Below are 16508 nucleotides of genomic sequence, written 5' to 3'. Positions count from 1 at the left end.
TCATTGAGAAGTTAAAAAAAAATCAATCCAACTATGCTCATAATTCTAACATGATTAAATAAAAACGATGGCTATTTCTAGATTTTAAGATTTAAGGCTATTTCAAGGCTATACATGACACGTAATATGCCAACAGATTCTACATAACTTTATTTTATCCCTTTCAGAAAATATTAGCAAGTTTTCTGGCTTCACAGTATCCCAAAATAACTGCGAAGTTCATCCACTGGAGAGTCTGTAATGGGGGTTTTGTGAAAGTGCATGAGAACTGTGTTATTCAAATTAATGCAAAGTGATGCATGCTCAGAAAAATGACACCAGATACACTGGAGAAGGACATGAGTCAGAACCTGGAAGGGAGCAGAATTACCCAACTTACTAAAATAGACTTATTAACTGTTAAGCTATGTATATACTTAGCAAAAAATATATACTGTTCGTTGTATTTCTTTTGTTTGGTGATATGAAAAACATACAGCTTATATTTATTAAACATAGAGCTGTATCTAAAAAACTGAAATTGCCTAAATTATATAGCCAAAAAAAAAAAAAGAAACACTCTCTTGAAACAAAGTGAAATCTTATATGCTTAGGTAGGATGAAAAATTCCACTTCCTTTTAAAGCATCAACACACTGCCAGCCCAAACTTCACGTGCCAAGTCACAAGTTCATAAAGAATTCTCCTGAGTGAGTTTTAAACTGCTGACGGTGCATGTGAAAGGAGATCAGGTCTGAAAACCATGCACAAGAATAAAACCCCTGCTGCAAGATAGCAGCATTGATGAGTTGAGGGGAGGGAGCAAAACACTTCCAGATCCATACAAGGCACACAGTGTTCTGCTCCTAAAAAGGAAATATTAATTTCAGCACACATTTTTGGAGTGCCATTAGGATGACACACATAAAGCCTTACCCTTGCCTTTGCCCTGCTCCCAAGTTAATTCTTTTCCAGATGCCTCTTTTTGGTTTGGGGGGGTTTTGTTTGTTTGTTTGTTGGTTTTGGTTTGGTTTTTTTTTTTTTTTTTTTTTTTAAGAAAGAGGTTGCAGATGAGTTTCTGAGGAGAGGGGGGAGTGAAAGAAATGGGTTAGGATAAAACTTCAAAGAGAGGAAGCATGAAAAAAAAAAATGTACAGAGGTGCTGCAGGCAGCTAATTCTTTAGTCCTGTAATATTTTAAGCTGCACTACCTAGGTGCAGGTACTGAAAGAAGTGGTCTCATTCTCCCCAAACATTTGATGTCTTTTTCCCTCACATTTTGCTACCAGCACTCTTGGGATTTGTTTAGTGATTTCCTCTGGCAAGTGAGTCTTCAGTTCCCCAGTCAAGCACAGACACCCAAAGCTGCTTATGAGAAATGAAGCAGCAGCAGCAGCTGAAGGCACTGAGGAGACTGGCACCATACTTTTCAAAGCTGTGCCAACTCCTGTCAGGCTAAAATGCTTGTGAAACTGAGGAGTGTCTCTTCTCAGAAGCACCATGGAATGTTCTAGAAACAGCTCTTGGTCCCATCCCTTTGTTGTCCCAGCAATCTGATCCAGAAACCTCCTTAACATACAGGATAAAGTGCAAATAAAGGAGCAGAGTTTCCTTTATTCTGAGTGTTCTGCTGCTCAATTATGCCTGGTTCCAGGCAGTGGTTTTCGGGCTGCCGAGGGTTTTGCCAGCTGGCTCTGATCCCAAAGGCCGACAGTGGACCTGCAGCCCCCTGGCTGCTGTGGCTCCCTGTGCCACCAGAGCAGGGGCAGCTTGAACACCAACCACTGAAAGGGTGCTTGCCCATCCATAGGCCAAACTCAGCAGGTTGGATTACTTTGTAATGAGGATGTAGTTTTGTCTCGCTTAGGAGCTACGAAGATATTTTCCACCGTGTAGCTGCCTCACTGTAATCCAAGCACATTCTCCCGGTAGGTCACTACCTGTGCCTGTGCGGACGGAGCGCTGCCGAACTGGGGCGCAGCAGCACCCACGGAGGTTTGGGAGGTCCTTCCCACGGATGTTTGGGAGGTCCTTCCCACGGAATTTGCTCAGAGGGGCATGGAGAGGGAGGCGTTCATCCCTTCTCTCCGGCCTCCAGCCGTAGAACACGAGGGGATGCTCTAAAGCCGCCTCGGGGGAAGTTCAGGTTGTGTATAAGGGAAATTCCTAACGGAGAGAGTGGGAATCCTACATGGGAATCATTAGGGTTGGAAGGGACCTTTGGAGATCACCAGTCCAACCGCCTGCCAAGGCAGGGTCACCTAGAGCAAGTGCCACAGGAACGTGTCTAGGCGGGGTCTGAATGTCGCCAGGGAGGGAGACTCCACGACCTCCCTGGGCAGACGCTCTGCCACCCTCAGCTTAAAAAATTCTCCCTCGGGCTGGCGAACTTCTCATGTTTCAGCCTACGGCCCTTGCTCCTCGTCCTGTCTCCTGCACCACGGACAAGAGTCGGACACCATGCCTCTGGCACCCGCCCGCCGGCGAACGGCTCCCCGGGCAGGGGCAGCGACCCGAGCCCCAGGGCACCGCAGCAGCGCTGGGGGTTCCATCTCCCTCACTCCCTGCGGGAATGCCGGGGCGGGCTCGCCGTGACGGCTGCGGAAGAGGCGTCACAGAGAGGCGGTGCCGTCCCCCCGCGGAGGAAGGACGGGCTGCAAGATGGCGGCGCCGGAGGAGCGGCTCGTGTCGGAGGGCGAAGGCGGCGCCCCGGGCTCGGCGCGGCTCTCCCCGGCCCCGCTGCCGGAGGCCGCCGAACCGCTGGCGCCCATGGAGCCGCCGCCTCAGAGCAACACGCTCATGGGGCTGCCCATCGTGGCTATCGAGAGCATCCTCAGCTTCCTGTCCTACGATGAGACGAGCCAGCTGCGCTTGGTAGGGGCCGCGGAGGGGAGGCGGCGGGGCGGGGGCCGCGGGGCTGCGGCCGGGACCGGGCTCAGCCCGCCTGGCCCGGGGCAGGGCGGCGGTGGCGGCGGCGGCCCCGGTGCCCCCCGCCGGCTGCTGCGCTCGCCGGGGAACGGGCTGAATGAGGTGGAGTGGGTGGGATGGGGCTTTATCCCTTCTCCGCTCTCCGTGTGCGCTGCCATACGCGCATTCCTAAAGCTCTTTATACCGTCTCTTACTTCTTTCATTCCTTTCACGCTCTGTGAGAAAGCACCGGGCTGCTGGCGGCTCGTTTCTCCCAGTGACTGGTTGGGGTGGGTAGTCTATTGTGTCTCATATGTGTGTTTATTTTTGCTTATAGGGCTTAAGCCTACAAGTGTAGGAGGTGGTGAGCCTGCTGCTCCAAGAATCCTCCCTTATCTAGAAATGTGGGTCAAAAAAGAAGATGTAAAAAAAAAAAAAAACCCCCACAAAAAAAAACCTGCCTGTTTCTTCTAGTCTTAGTGGATGTGTAATTAATAGCATATAGTATCTGCACCTCTGAACTTGATAATGCCAAAAAACCCCGCAGCTGTCAGCGAGGAGATCAATGTATATCAATATTTAACTGCCTGCATAAGGAGCCTGATGTAAACCATGTCATATTATGATAAGCTGTTGTCTTACTGAATCTCTTACGAGGTTGTAAATGGAATAATAGTGAGGGAATTAATGCACAGCTTATGTAACTCTCAGTAAATGTGCATGCACTGTACCATTCCTATTTTAAGAACTCGATTAGTCTAAACTGGATAACATTACAAGTGTATTTCTGCAGGAAATTGGACTGCCTGTGTCCTGGATCAGCAACCTGAAGTGTTGCATCCTGACTGTAACTATAAACTGAAAGCTCTTCAAGCAGAAAATCTGTTCTCATTTATACTGTTCCAAGCACACCAGTTCCTAAATATTTCTCGAGTGTGCTGTCAGTCCCTCAAGGCTTCAGCTTCTTCTGTGAGAGTAGGTAGTGGATCTGTAAAAAAGATGTGGTACTTGAGAAACACAGAATAGGCTGAGATAGAAGTGAGCCACGAGGATCCCAAAAGTCCAGCTCCTGGCCCTGCACAGGACATCCCCAAGATCCCAGGTGGCACCTGCAGTTTGACCAGGGGGAAGGGAAGTAAATCACATGGTGTTTGGATATGCCACGTTTCAGGCTCAGAATTGCAGGCACAGCCCGTGGCTGCAGCTTTCCCTTGCATCTTATGAATGGTAGTGCCTGTGGGAGCTCTCACAAGTCCACAGAAGGCTTTTTCTTTCTCCAGCTCTCAGTGTTTGTAATGTTCTGTTGGCAGTGAAGGTGAGAGCAGGAAAGGTAAGGATGTCAGGACTAAACCAGCTGTTTAACACTCACTGGCACTTAGGGAGTAAAATGTCACACGTTTATGCTCCCTTGTATAGCACCTCCAAGTTCCTTTTTCTAGAAGAGGACTGGCCCTTTCAGAACTTTTAGAAATATGCAAAACCAGACTTGATAAATACCAACTTTGAAGCACATGTAGAACAATACTGGGTGTAAAATGAAGGGAACTATTCAGTTGGTCTTTCCCTACTTTGAGTTTTTGAGTCAGTGACAGCCAAGAAAATTAATCTCCATCAAATTCCTAACTGTTCCCTTAAGCACATCAGAAGGCATTATGAGCATTCTCCTGAGAAGAAAGTAGCCTTTTGTTAACCAGCAGTAATGTAAAGAATCAAAGCCTTTCTGGTGTGAGCCCATAAGCTTGATCAGCTGGGTCTTTCAGGTGGCTGGTCAGAGCTGAAGGTGTTCTTTTGGCAGACACTGGATGTTCTTCATAGCTCCAGGTGCTTTTGTCAGAGAATTAAGGAAGCCTTTAAAAATAGTAGTGCCCAGGCATAAATTCAGAAATTTCATTACTTTGGGATTTTTCAAGGTGTTTTTCAAGACCTGCGTGTTCCTGCTCTACAAGCTGCCTTGCACAAACAGTAAATTTTTGTTTTCTGTGAGGACTGACTTGAGCTGCTTATCAAAGATGAATGAGTGTATCTTATAATAAGTAGTATTGTGCTAAAGATACGTTGCAGGAGCACATTAATTGAATGACAGATATGAAATTGCTCAGGTCTCATGCATATTAGAAACATACCCAAAAGCGGCCTCATTACTCCTTAGAATGTGAGATTCCATGGGATGAAGCATCTTGAGGAAGGCAGGAACATCCAGGACATCAGTTGACCTAAACAAAGTTTGATGATACATGTTTAGACAAAAAACGTGGATTCCCTAAAACCAATAATTTTGATGCATTTTCTGGATCCCAGCATGGAAGGAATGGATGTCCTAATGTGCTTTTTATTTTGGATCACCTTAGCTCAGTGATCCATAAAAAAAATCAATCTCTGGATTGAACTAGGTTTGGATCTACAGTGTATACAAAACAGCAGACTGAGGAGTTGGCTGGGTGGGAGGACACAGAGCACCAGAATGTTTTCAGATTGAAATGGAGATAGGAATGTGCATTGTTTATGTAGAGCATAATGAGGAGCATAATCTCAGGCGTAAGATCCAGAAGTCTTTTTCTGTCCTCAAAGGATGAGGTAAAGAACATTTCCTGCTTGTGATGATTGCCATCAGGCAAGGCAAGGCCGTGGGCCCCTCATTGTGCACAGAGCACTTGCTTTCCTGAGCATAATGCTGCTGTTCCTGGGGTCACTGTGTGAGAAAGCAGAAATGAAGCACCTACAGCTTAAGCAGTGAAGTAGATCCAAGGAGCAGAGACTAAACAATAGGTATTCAGAGAGCGGTCATGTCTGAAATGAGGGAAATCTTGAGCCCTCAAATTTTTGTTCAGACAAAGTGAATGAGAGGAAAAGCAGCAGCATTTTGCTTTCAGCCCTTTTGAGTATTTACTTCATCTGCTTCCTCTGATGATCCCCATGAGAGAAACACAGAGAACCCCAAGGATGCCAGTGTCTGAAGCTGTAATACTTTGGACAAGCCCACTGTGCATGCTGACAGGCAAGCTCACTATCTTCCAGCTTTTGAAGGCTCCTTTTACAGGGATATTTTTAGTAACTTGCAGAAGCTTTGAAATTTCAACCTCAGTGGGATAATAATGAAATTCTTAGATTCCAGTTTCTTTTTCAGTCACATGTCAGAGCTTGGAAAGGCACTTCCATTCAGGCTATTACTACAACAAGCATGATTAAAATCACACAGTCCACAACCTCCTTCCATGAACAATCTGAGAAGGTTGTCTTGGAATCTGACACACATCAGGACTACATAGATTCTGTAGCAAACTTGTGCTTGTTTCCTGCACAGCACAAGTAAGGACTGATAGCCTTTGGACAGGATGGCTTTAATATTCCCAGTCTATATTTACAGGCATTTCTATTTTAAGGTTTCTTGATGAAGTTATAAGCATTTTTCCACTTACTTTACCTTAAAAAAGGCATTTTACAGACCACGGTGTCAGTGTAATAAGAAAAATAACATATTGAATCTAAATACTCCAGGATATTTTATATTTGTTTTGGAGTTGGTTACCTGGTTGTGAATCTTGGAAGAAATTAAACATGCTTTTTAAGGAAGTTAGATTGTGTCAGTGTGTTTACAAATGAAGTGGAAAATTAGTTTATAAGATCATAGGAAGCTGCTTTCACATAAATGTCAGCACATGAAGAAGCAACCTCTCCTGCTTTTTAGATGGATTTGGAATACCTTTCTAACCCTGAAACTTGAACACAGGGTCTGGTTGGACTTGACCTTTGAGGAAACACAGCCTCTTTCAGCTCTGTGACTAAAATAAGAAAATATTCACCAAAATTGTAAATACAAGGATAAGGAAATTCAATTTATGATCTGTTGAATATGTAATATCCAACTGTCTTGGACTGCTGTGGACGCCTAGAAGTGTAATGAAGCTACTCTGCATATGACTGTGCAGTCTAGAAGAGGTATATTGTTCCTATAAATCCAGGTGCTCTGTGGTTTACCTGGTGAACTAGCTGAGAATTACCAGATGATTGCTAACACAAGTTGCAAACAAACACTTTTGATTTCTGGTGGTCCCGGAGTTTGGGTTCTAGACCGATGATTGCCTAAATATGGGTAATGTCGAGAAATTGGAGCAAATAATCCTTCCTGCTGTGCAGGGCAAGCAGAGGAGCGAGGCTCCAAGCCCGGTGCGGCGGGCTGCAGCTCCTGGGGGCCCGTCTGCCGGCAGATGTCACTGTGCGCGGGGTTGAAGCCCGCTCTGCCGCCTCCGAGCGCGGCCGGAGATGCTTCCTTCCTCCGGTGCCCGGGGACCGCAGAGCTGCCGCAGCCCTGTGCGGGTCCCGGTCCCTGCTGCAGGGATTTGGTGCCGTTGGAGCTGCGGGAAAGCTGCAAAGCCTTGACTCAAAAATGGTTTAAATCCGTGCGCCCCTGGAGCTGCGAGCTCAGGGAAGAAAGAAGGATTTCCTCCTTCCTGTAGGAAGGGCCAGCATTTTTCCTTATACACTGGAGATGGTTTAACTGGATCATTGAGTGTGGGGCAGAGTGTGCTGAGGCTCTCCCTCTGCCGTTTGCCTGGCTGATCCTTTATTAAGCAGAAGGATGTAATAATACCGAGGAGCACAGACAGATCACAGCCACTGCTTAATGGGCTGTCTATACAGAGCTGTCTGAAAGTAGTCAGTTCTCACAGAACTTGGCAGAACTTCTTTCTTTTTATACAGAAGGCATCACACAAAGTAATTGCAGGTTTTACTGGGAGAGGTGAGAATCTTCTTCCTCAAGGTATAAACTTACATAGACTTTAAAGTTATGAAATGATGAGTGTATGGAGGAAAAGAGTGTTTATTTAAAAAAAAAAAGAGAAAGTGTATTTATTGGCAAGTGGGGTCACAGTGGGAGCTGTGGACCTAAGTACCTAAAAAATCCCAACAAAATCAAAACTATTTCAAAGAATAGTTGGGTCACTAAGCTCTTGTATCTTCAGAATTGAATAGCAATTGCTTTAAACTTCTGTATGAGTTGGCTTTGTCCTGTAAGTGGTAACTTTGTGAAGGTTTAACTTTAGCAGTTTATTGTATCTTCTGCAGCTCTTCATGTCCCTTCTTTCTAAATCTGCGGGGCAAAAAACCCCTGAGACTACTGGTGTCCAACAGCAAATAAAGGAATTCTTTAAACAGAGAAGACTTTCTTATACAAAAAGGAGAATCTTGTTTTCCATGTGCAATGTTTTCCATGTGTTCTTAAATGTATTTGTGGTTGAGTTAAAAAACATAAGCCTTAAACACTGGAAGAAGACCACCGTGATTTCTTGTGTTTAAAGGTTTCTGGTTTTGAGACTACAAAATATTAATTTCTTCTACCAGAATCACTGTGGAGACCATGCTGAAAGCCAGGCATGGGCATTTGCAGCTTCCATTAAAATCAGAGGAAATTGTATTTGCTTCTAATAGGTGGCATTCAGCCCACTGTCTCTTGTTAGGCAAAATCAACAGATTTATTTGTGAACTGTGTAAACATAGCTGCTCCTTTTTGGAGTATTCTGATCTTTGGTGGAGATGGAAATGCCTTAATCTCAACTGCAGTTTTTGCTTGTTGAAATGGAGCAAAAAACAGTAAGAGAATCTTTTGCTACCAGGCAAGTAGGGGTAAGATAATAGTAAAAGTGAGCTGTGGCCTTAATTGAGCCTTAAGATTTCTTTTTACTTAAATACAGGTTTGTAAGCGCATGGACTTGGTTTGCCAGAGAATGTTAAATCAGGGATTTCTGAAAGTGGAGAGATACCACAACTTGTGTCAAAAGCAAGTTAAAGCTCAACTTCCAAGGTATGTACCAGTTAAAACTGGAATTAAATTTAATTGTGTTCGATTCATTTAAGCAGATTATTGAAAAGGAATTCCTTTCTGGCTAATTCTCTTATATATCTTGAAAATTTGAGTCACATTTGCCTTTATTTAATTTTTTTTTTTTTCTAAAAGCACCTTGAACTTAAGATTTAATTACATAATAGTGGTGTGAGAAGTGTGTCTGGTATTTCAAACAGAGAAGTCTGGGTTCTGTATTACTCAACTCTTCTGGCAAATCAAACGAGGATTCCTGGGAATGAATAAATGCCATTCCTTTTCAAGAACAACTGCCTTCACTGATGATTTATCAAATATTCTGCTTAAAAAAAGGCAAGGTTTTTCACTGGCAAGGATTAAATGGGAACAAGGAAGAGGGATTTGACATGTGAGCATTACTGGGAACTAGTTTCTCACTAAAGCCATGTCTTTCTTCCTCTTTCCACTGAATAAGAGCAGCTGCTGCTGTGTCCTATCAGATTTCCCAGCCAGAGGGAAGAAACTAAATGCTACTTAGCATAGACATCCTTTATCAAAAAGGGTTTCTAGCTCAACCTAAACTTCACAGTAGTTACTTACTATGTAAACTTCACTAGCAATATATTACATTTATTATTTAATTGCATTGAAGTACTGACCATATGAGTGAGTGGGATAAATACATTCCCTCTGACTCAGTGTCTGCTGCTGGTCAGTATTGCAGCCTTGTTCTTAAATAGTCCTCAATTACATACAAAATTTACTATACATAAGGTATACTAATTATTTAGAGAACAAATTTTGTCTAAGAAAGTGTAGTGTGCTGTTACTAGCTGGGTCTCTATAGTATCTATTATTTCTGTGAAGACAGATATTATTGGTTACAGGGTTTTAAGGGTGAAATTAACTTGACAAATGTTACAGTTGGATTTTTGAACTCCTTGTTAAATCAGTGTCACCTTGTGGTCTGTTTTCCAGACGGGAGTCAGAAAGGAGAAACCATTCATTAGCTCGCCATGCAGACATCCTCGCTGCTGTGGAAACGAGACTCTCTCTCCTAAATATGACTTTCATGAAGTATGTGGATTCCAATCTCTGTTGCTTCATACCTGGAAAGGTAAAATGCAGACTATATTATGGGAATATGTATCTGTGTTTCAAAAATAGGATTGTGTCACTTAATCTGGCACAGCTGGGGAAAATTTATATTGTGTGTGTGTATATATACATATATATATATATATATATATACACTTGCAAATAAACCTACAAGCCAATACTCTGTTTTACCAGGTAGTCTGAAATGAATAAACCAGGCTGTATTTAAATGTTAATTATTTTAAATTAGATTTCTGTTTGCCCTTAGATTCTCTCTTGATTCTGATGTTTGACTTGTGGTATACTCATCTTCTACAACCTTTTAGAAAAAAACATGTGATCAGGCCATCTGAAGATGTAGTAATTTAGATTACACATAACACTAGGTACTCAGTCAATCATGATTTTATGCACCTTCTTAAGGGTTTGAGTACTTCAGGTTAATTGAATTAAGGTATTTAGTATGTCAAAACACTGTTCAGTATTACAGTGGATGGTATATTTTTGTACAGTAGGTGGAATTAATTTTAAATGTAAAGTGTGTTAAATGGGAACATTACTGAACAGTTCTGGTGTTTTAGAATACCAGCCCAGCATTAAATATAAATTATGCAGGCAAGATGTACATTTGAGATACCGATGTTTTATAAGCTGTGAAATCACCAGTGCACAGGGGAATTGACAAAATCAGGCTCAGAGGAAGACTGGTACAGCTGAGGGATTAAATGAGATCAGTGAACATTATCCTAATGCTCTATTCATTGATCTTCCATGTAAGGTTGGGATATGTTGATGTTACTTTTTGGTGGGCAGAGAACTGAATTGCAGTGAGATGAATGGAAAAGTTCTCTCCTGGATTCTGGGGAAGCATTTATGCATACAGTGGTAGGATAAACTGTGGGCATGGAATGTATTCTTATCTTGAAGAAGTCACTATTTCTGTTACTCTTGATGACTTGGTATTCATTTTAAATTATATTCTTGTATGACTTTACATTATACTGCTATATATCATGTATTTTTAAAAATTTAATATAATGAAGTCAAATGAACTTAAGTCCCTGATACATGGTAAATGGGATACTTTAAAAAAATGTTGTGAAGAGTAGAGGGAAAGGCAGTACTCATCCTAGACCAGGGGTGTGCAGGAGTTGGGCAGGTGAGCTTGCTTTTCCTTGTGGGCACCAACTTGTAAACACCTTGATTTTATTTTGATACAACTGCTAAAAAGTTGTTGGTGGGTTTTTTTTTAATTATTTACTTAGTGTGTGAGTTTGCTAGCACTGCTGCACTCTCAGCACAGTTACCAGTTCACCCATTAATTAATATTTTGGTCAATCAGATTCAAGGCTTAGTGTTCACTTACAGTCCGAGGTTTCCCTCCCACCTGCTTTGCTGCCCTCAGGAAATGTCACCATAAAAGTGCCAGGAAGTGAATTTGTGTCAAAATATGCAAATCCTGGTTTGAGGTTCAGCATTCTGTGATAGCAGAGCACTGCTGCAAGGTTTTCTATTGAGGATGTTGTTGCTAAGAGGATGTGAAGTGGATGAAATTAGAGCAGTCATTTGTTTGTTGCTTGATGGGAAACTTAGGTCTTGTGTAGCTTTTGGGACTTTTTAGCTAAGCTTCCTTTATCAGAACAGGAGGTGCAACTGTATTACAAGGTCCTTATTATGTGTGTTCTTCAAACATTCTTAATCCTGTGCAAAATACCTGTACAGCTTTGCCTAAGAGACCAGCACTCCTATCTTGACCTGCCTCAGATTTTAATTCATAAATTAGTAAGACTCCTTTCATCTCTCTGTATCTCTCCTAACTAAAGGGCTTTGCTTTCCAAGCCTGTCGAGAGTTTTGCTCTCTGTCAGTAGTGAATTGATGTTTTGTAAATGAATATAGTTTGGACTTAATCTGACTTTGCAATGTTTTGTGTGTATGGAAGTGGACTCAAGTAAATATTTACAGCTCTTCAGGCTGACATAATGCTAATTCTTGCTACTCCAATTCTGTTTCATGACTGGCAGGGGTAGTGACTGCTCTGCTTTAGGGCTTCTTGCTTCAGGTTCTCCTGAAGGAAATGATCATGCTTTGCTGAGTATAGATTATATAACTTGCAAGCCAACTATGCCTGTACTTCAAATATCACCTAATGAGCATTATTTCATGACTTTGAAGAGAGATGTTGTGATAGATTAAATTAATAGCTTCTCTGATATATCATGAGCAACACTTCAAAAAGCTGATCTGGAACTAAAACACACAGTGGTGTGCAGCTGTTATGTGGTTAAAAAAACCCCTAAATATGCCAGAATTCCTAGAACAAACTGAAATAATCTTGCCTTTATCAGAAAATCCTAATTCTTCTTAAATGTTTTAGGTAATAGATGAAATTTATCGAGTGCTAAGATATGTAAACTCTACAAGAGCTCCTCAGAGAGCTCATGAAGTTCTTCAAGAACTAAGGGACATTTCCTCCATGGCTATGGAATATTTTGATGAGAAGATTGTTCCAATACTGAAAAGAAAGATGCCTGGGTCAGATGTATCGGGACGTCTAATAGGAACTGCCCCAGGTATTAATTCCAACGTATAGTTAAGTTTTATTTAGTTGTTCTTTAAAACAATCACAGCACTGTATGTTTTCTAAGCTCCCTCCCTTAAATGGGAGCTTTATTACATAAATATTGATGATACTTGTTTCTTAAGAATGCTAACTGAAATTCATTTGCTTTGAAAGTTAAGGAGCCTTTGTACTACTAAAAGAACAGTCACTTGAATGTATGTTAGAATTATGCATAGTGTGTATTCATTAAACAAATGCTTTTGTGCCACCAATGAATGAGACTTTATCGCTGCATTTGGTTGAAATTTGGCACATGAGATGACAACTCGCTGCCTTTTATTTTTAGGACAAGCTGCAAATGAATTTGCCTAAGCTGTAGTAGCACATAGAGGGCTGGAATGGGCTTTTTTTACTTTGCTGGGGGTACTGTTTTATGCACTAACAAGCAAAATAGTTACAGGTAATAGTGAAAAGGCAATTAAAATAACAGTCTATAAATAAGCCATTAAACTGGTCCTTCAAATATTCTGTCAGACTTCCCAGAACTTTTGTGAACTAAACTCCAAGGTAGTTGCCTCTTGGCTGAATTTATCCTAATGGTAAAAGGCAAAAGATTGGTAAAATTGTAGAATTTTCCTTATACAGGATGTGTTCCCATTTTAGGAAGTGTGAAATTTAACTTTCTAGAAGGATAACTTAGTAAAAATTAGGGGGGAAAAATACATCTTAAGTGAAAACAATAGGCCTAACTGCAGATGCTTTTGTTTCTTGTATGTCCTGTCCATCCTTTTAGCCATAAGTGTATATGCCACCTTTAGTATATCCTGCTAGTTGTACTTTAATTTTTATAATTATATAAATTTTAATTTTAAAATTATAGTCCTGCTAGTTGTACTTTAATTTTTCAAATGATATATGGGTTTAATTTTTTTCTAATTCTATGTGTTAGTATATACTGAGCCTCTCAGCTGAGGAAGTATCGCCCAAACCCACAGTTGATACCAATCAGCTTTTCAAGGCCAAGGCTTTGTGGTGCATAAAATGCCTCTCTCTTGTTGAGGGAAGGGCATCACCTCTCCAATAGCAACCCCTTAGTGTCCCATAATGGTAGCTGTGCTGCCATCCTGATGGAAAAAAAGGAGGAAAAAGAGGATGACTGTTCCAGACTCTTCTGTCTGTAGAACACTTAAAGTTGCACATTAATTGCACAGTGTTTCTAGAAGAGTATAATGACAGAAAAAGTGATAGATACCTTTTATGGCAGAAAAAGTGAAAGAAATTATACAGTAGCTGTTAGTCTCCTTGATTTGCAGGAACTTTATTAGAATCAACAGTTCCAAGCTCAGATTCCAGTATGGTTTTAGTGCTTAGGAGGAGTGATTCTAAAGAAGCATGGAAAATAAATTCCTTTCTTCTAAAATGTAAGTTATACCGAAATACCTTGTTAAGTTCCAAATTACAATTTTTTAGAACTTTAGCTGCAGCTAAGACAGCAGAATTTTGCTGTTCTAATGAAAGATATTTATTCAGTCTTAACTATTCCATATTAAGTAATTTTTTTTTGTGGGATTTTGTCTTAACATCTGTGACACTAAGTCTAGATGACAACACAATAGCTGTACACAGTTTTTGATGCAGCAAAAGGAGGGGGGCTTATGTACAGGAAATGAATTATGAATTTTTTTCCTAACTACTGAAAAGCTGTAAGTATTTTAAATTAAACTGGTTGTGCTCTGAGATTACCACATGTTTTTGTTAGATACTTACGTGACTGTAAATCTGTTTGCCTGTTCACATAACTCGCAGTGGGTGCTCAGATTCACGTGTGGGAAGTAGGGATAAGCAAAACATTAACACTGGGGTGCCATTTCTACCTGTAAGTCACAGAGCACTAATCACAGTTGTCTCTGAAGTTCCAGGGCCTTCTGCAGCGCTGACCACAATGCAGCTGTTCTCCAAGCAGAGCCCTTCCAGGCAGGAAGTCACCAAGCTGCAGCAGCAGGTGAAAGCCAACGGCACGGGCCTGACGGCGCTGAAGCGGGAGATCTCGGAGCTGCGCCTCAAAGTGCAGGAGCAGCAGAAGCAGCTCCAGGATCAAGACCAGAAACTGCTTGAGCAGACCCAAATCATTGGGGAACAGAACGCCCGCTTGGCCGAGCTGGAGCGCAAGCTGCGGGAGGTGATGGAGAGCACAGTAGGGAATTCTTCGGGTTCCGGCTCAAACGAACAATCTCCCAGGAAAAGGAGGAAGGCGGTGGATTCCACAGACTGTCCTAGGAAATCTAAACGCCTTCGGAACAGAAAATAACCGGGGAGGAGACGGCGCCTTCAGGAGGATACACTGCTCTAGTAGCCCGAGCAGGCCTGCTTGTTTGGATACTGTGACCAGCTTCATGGTGTCACTTAGGCTGCTGGCTCTTCAAAACACCACTTAGACTTGAACAGTGATTTTCTTTCATTGACTTTTCCCCTGCTTTCTATATGGGTGGGCCTAATGCACAGAATCTTTAAGATTTGCAATAGCTACATACTAACCAGACCTGCTCTGTTATGTTTTGAAGGGTTAACCTTTTTTTTCCGTGCAGATGTGTTTTAAAGTAAACTTATTTGTGTTTATGCATATGTTCACATGAAATCTTAAATAAATTGTCTTAACTGACTAAATGGTTAAGAGTAAAAACAGATGTCCTGTTCACTTGAAGGAAAGATCCGCTTTTAAAACCTTGTTTTTGAGAACTTGACCTTTTTTGTTACAAGTGACCTTGTCTGGAATGTCTGAAAAGTAGTTAATACTTTTTGGGGTTCTCTGTAACGAGTAAAACTGACTTCTTAAGCTACAGTATTGGCTATATATTTTTGTAAACTTCCACGGAAGGGCCTTCTATCCAGTCTTCACATGCACACACCCGGGTTCTAGGTCTTGGGAGCCATATTCTACATTTGCATGGATAGATGCATGTACAGCTTAGTCAGCCTGCCAAAAGCACTTGCCTGAAACTGTTCCAAACTCTGGGAGAGAGCACAGAGACCTGTCAAGCAATTCCTTTGTTCCTCAGCCATAAGTCAGTCTCTGCTTTCAGCACAGAGCGTTTGTGCCCAGGCTGTGTGGCTGCCCCTCGCCCTGCCTGGAGGGCAGGGATCTGCTGTTAGCCAAAGCTGGAGAGTGGAGAGGCTGCCTGGGCATCCCTTGGGTCGTGGGCCAACACCGAGCACCTGCCAACTGTCCCTGGAGTCACCAAGCTCTGGGGACATCACTGGAGTGAAATGCTGTATTATGGTAAAACTTCAGCTATTCTGTGTGTCTGTGTTGGGGTTGGGGTGGAAATTTCTCTGTAACACTGATGACAATATTCTAAGCTTTCCTTATCCTAAAAGGTAAATCACTTCAGACAGAGCTTTAATTTCTTTTGCACTTCTGTTTTGAGCTTGTAACTGGAAAAGCATGTCTTGCACTGTTCAGTCTCTCTGGTCACTTTAACCACCTCAGAGTTGTGTACAGTGGTTATTCCCCCCCTGCCATCTGTATATTTTTGGAATCTTATACAAATACCATTGTCTTTGGTTTTGTTTTAATGTACTAAACTATGTAGCTTTATAATTTGACTTTTGTTTTCTTTTTTTAACCAGCTGCTGCTTTGTCTTTAGGTGGTTCTGAATTCAACTTGGTATGGCACTGAAAATGCAAATGCTGCATTTTGTAGCTGTTCACAATCTTGATATTCCTGCTGTGGGTTAAAGTGCAAGTTCATTTTGTATGGCTGTCAGCATAACCTAGTGGCTGTATTTAAAGCACCAAACAAATCAGAAGTTGTCTGGTCAGGTATTATATAATCGTGGCAAACTGATGTTTTTCCTGAAACTTCAGCTACAATTTTTACTTCTAAAACACAGTAGCTCGTACCAGAAGTAACATTACAAATGTCTAATATTTGACAGACATTCAGCTTTCAAATAAACTTCTCGAGTAGTTTAAGTCCTTTCCAAAAAAAAAGGGCATTTTTCTTAATAATCAAGGAAATTATAGAAGGCTGTCTGAGAGCAGACTTAAACTGTTGAAGGAGCATTTGCTTTTACTGGTTTATACAGCTCAGAATGTTTTTTACAGGTAACTCTGTCTTGGAGATGGATACCTGCTATTCAGCTTAAAAATACTGGCATATACCTTAAC

The 16508-nt window shown here is 41.8% G+C and overlaps 1 protein-coding gene across 1 annotated transcript; it reads left to right on the top strand.

The window, feature by feature from the left end:
* Nucleotides 1-2610: 2610 nt before the first annotated feature.
* FBXO28 (F-box protein 28) lies at nucleotides 2611-15938 on the top strand. The gene is made up of 5 exons (XM_071422054.1): nucleotides 2611-2851; nucleotides 8575-8684; nucleotides 9660-9798; nucleotides 12155-12350; nucleotides 14254-15938. Exons 1-5 carry the CDS (start codon nucleotides 2639-2641, stop codon nucleotides 14646-14648), a joined length of 1053 nt encoding a protein of 350 aa, XP_071278155.1. The 5' UTR covers nucleotides 2611-2638; the 3' UTR covers nucleotides 14649-15938.
* Nucleotides 15939-16508: the final 570 nt, after the last annotated feature.

Source organism: Agelaius tricolor, unplaced genomic scaffold, assembly GCF_023055355.1.
Source record: "Agelaius tricolor isolate 1412-34295 unplaced genomic scaffold, bAgeTri1.0.p SCAF_1, whole genome shotgun sequence".
NCBI classification, from domain to species: domain Eukaryota; kingdom Metazoa; phylum Chordata; class Aves; order Passeriformes; family Icteridae; genus Agelaius; species Agelaius tricolor.
This window is presented reverse-complemented; position numbering and strand designations above follow the sequence as displayed.

Excerpts from the sequence above, each read along its gene's own strand:
- FBXO28 (XM_071422054.1), top strand. The coding sequence starts at position 2,639 with ATGGCGGCGCCGGAGGAGCGGCTCGTGTCGGAGGGCGAAGGCGGCGCC. Across the intron at positions 2,852-8,574 it reads AGACGAGCCAGCTGCGCTTG|GTTTGTAAGCGCATGGACTT; the intron begins GTAGGGGCCGCG and ends ACTTAAATACAG. Across the intron at positions 8,685-9,659 it reads GTTAAAGCTCAACTTCCAAG|ACGGGAGTCAGAAAGGAGAA; the intron begins GTATGTACCAGT and ends TCTGTTTTCCAG.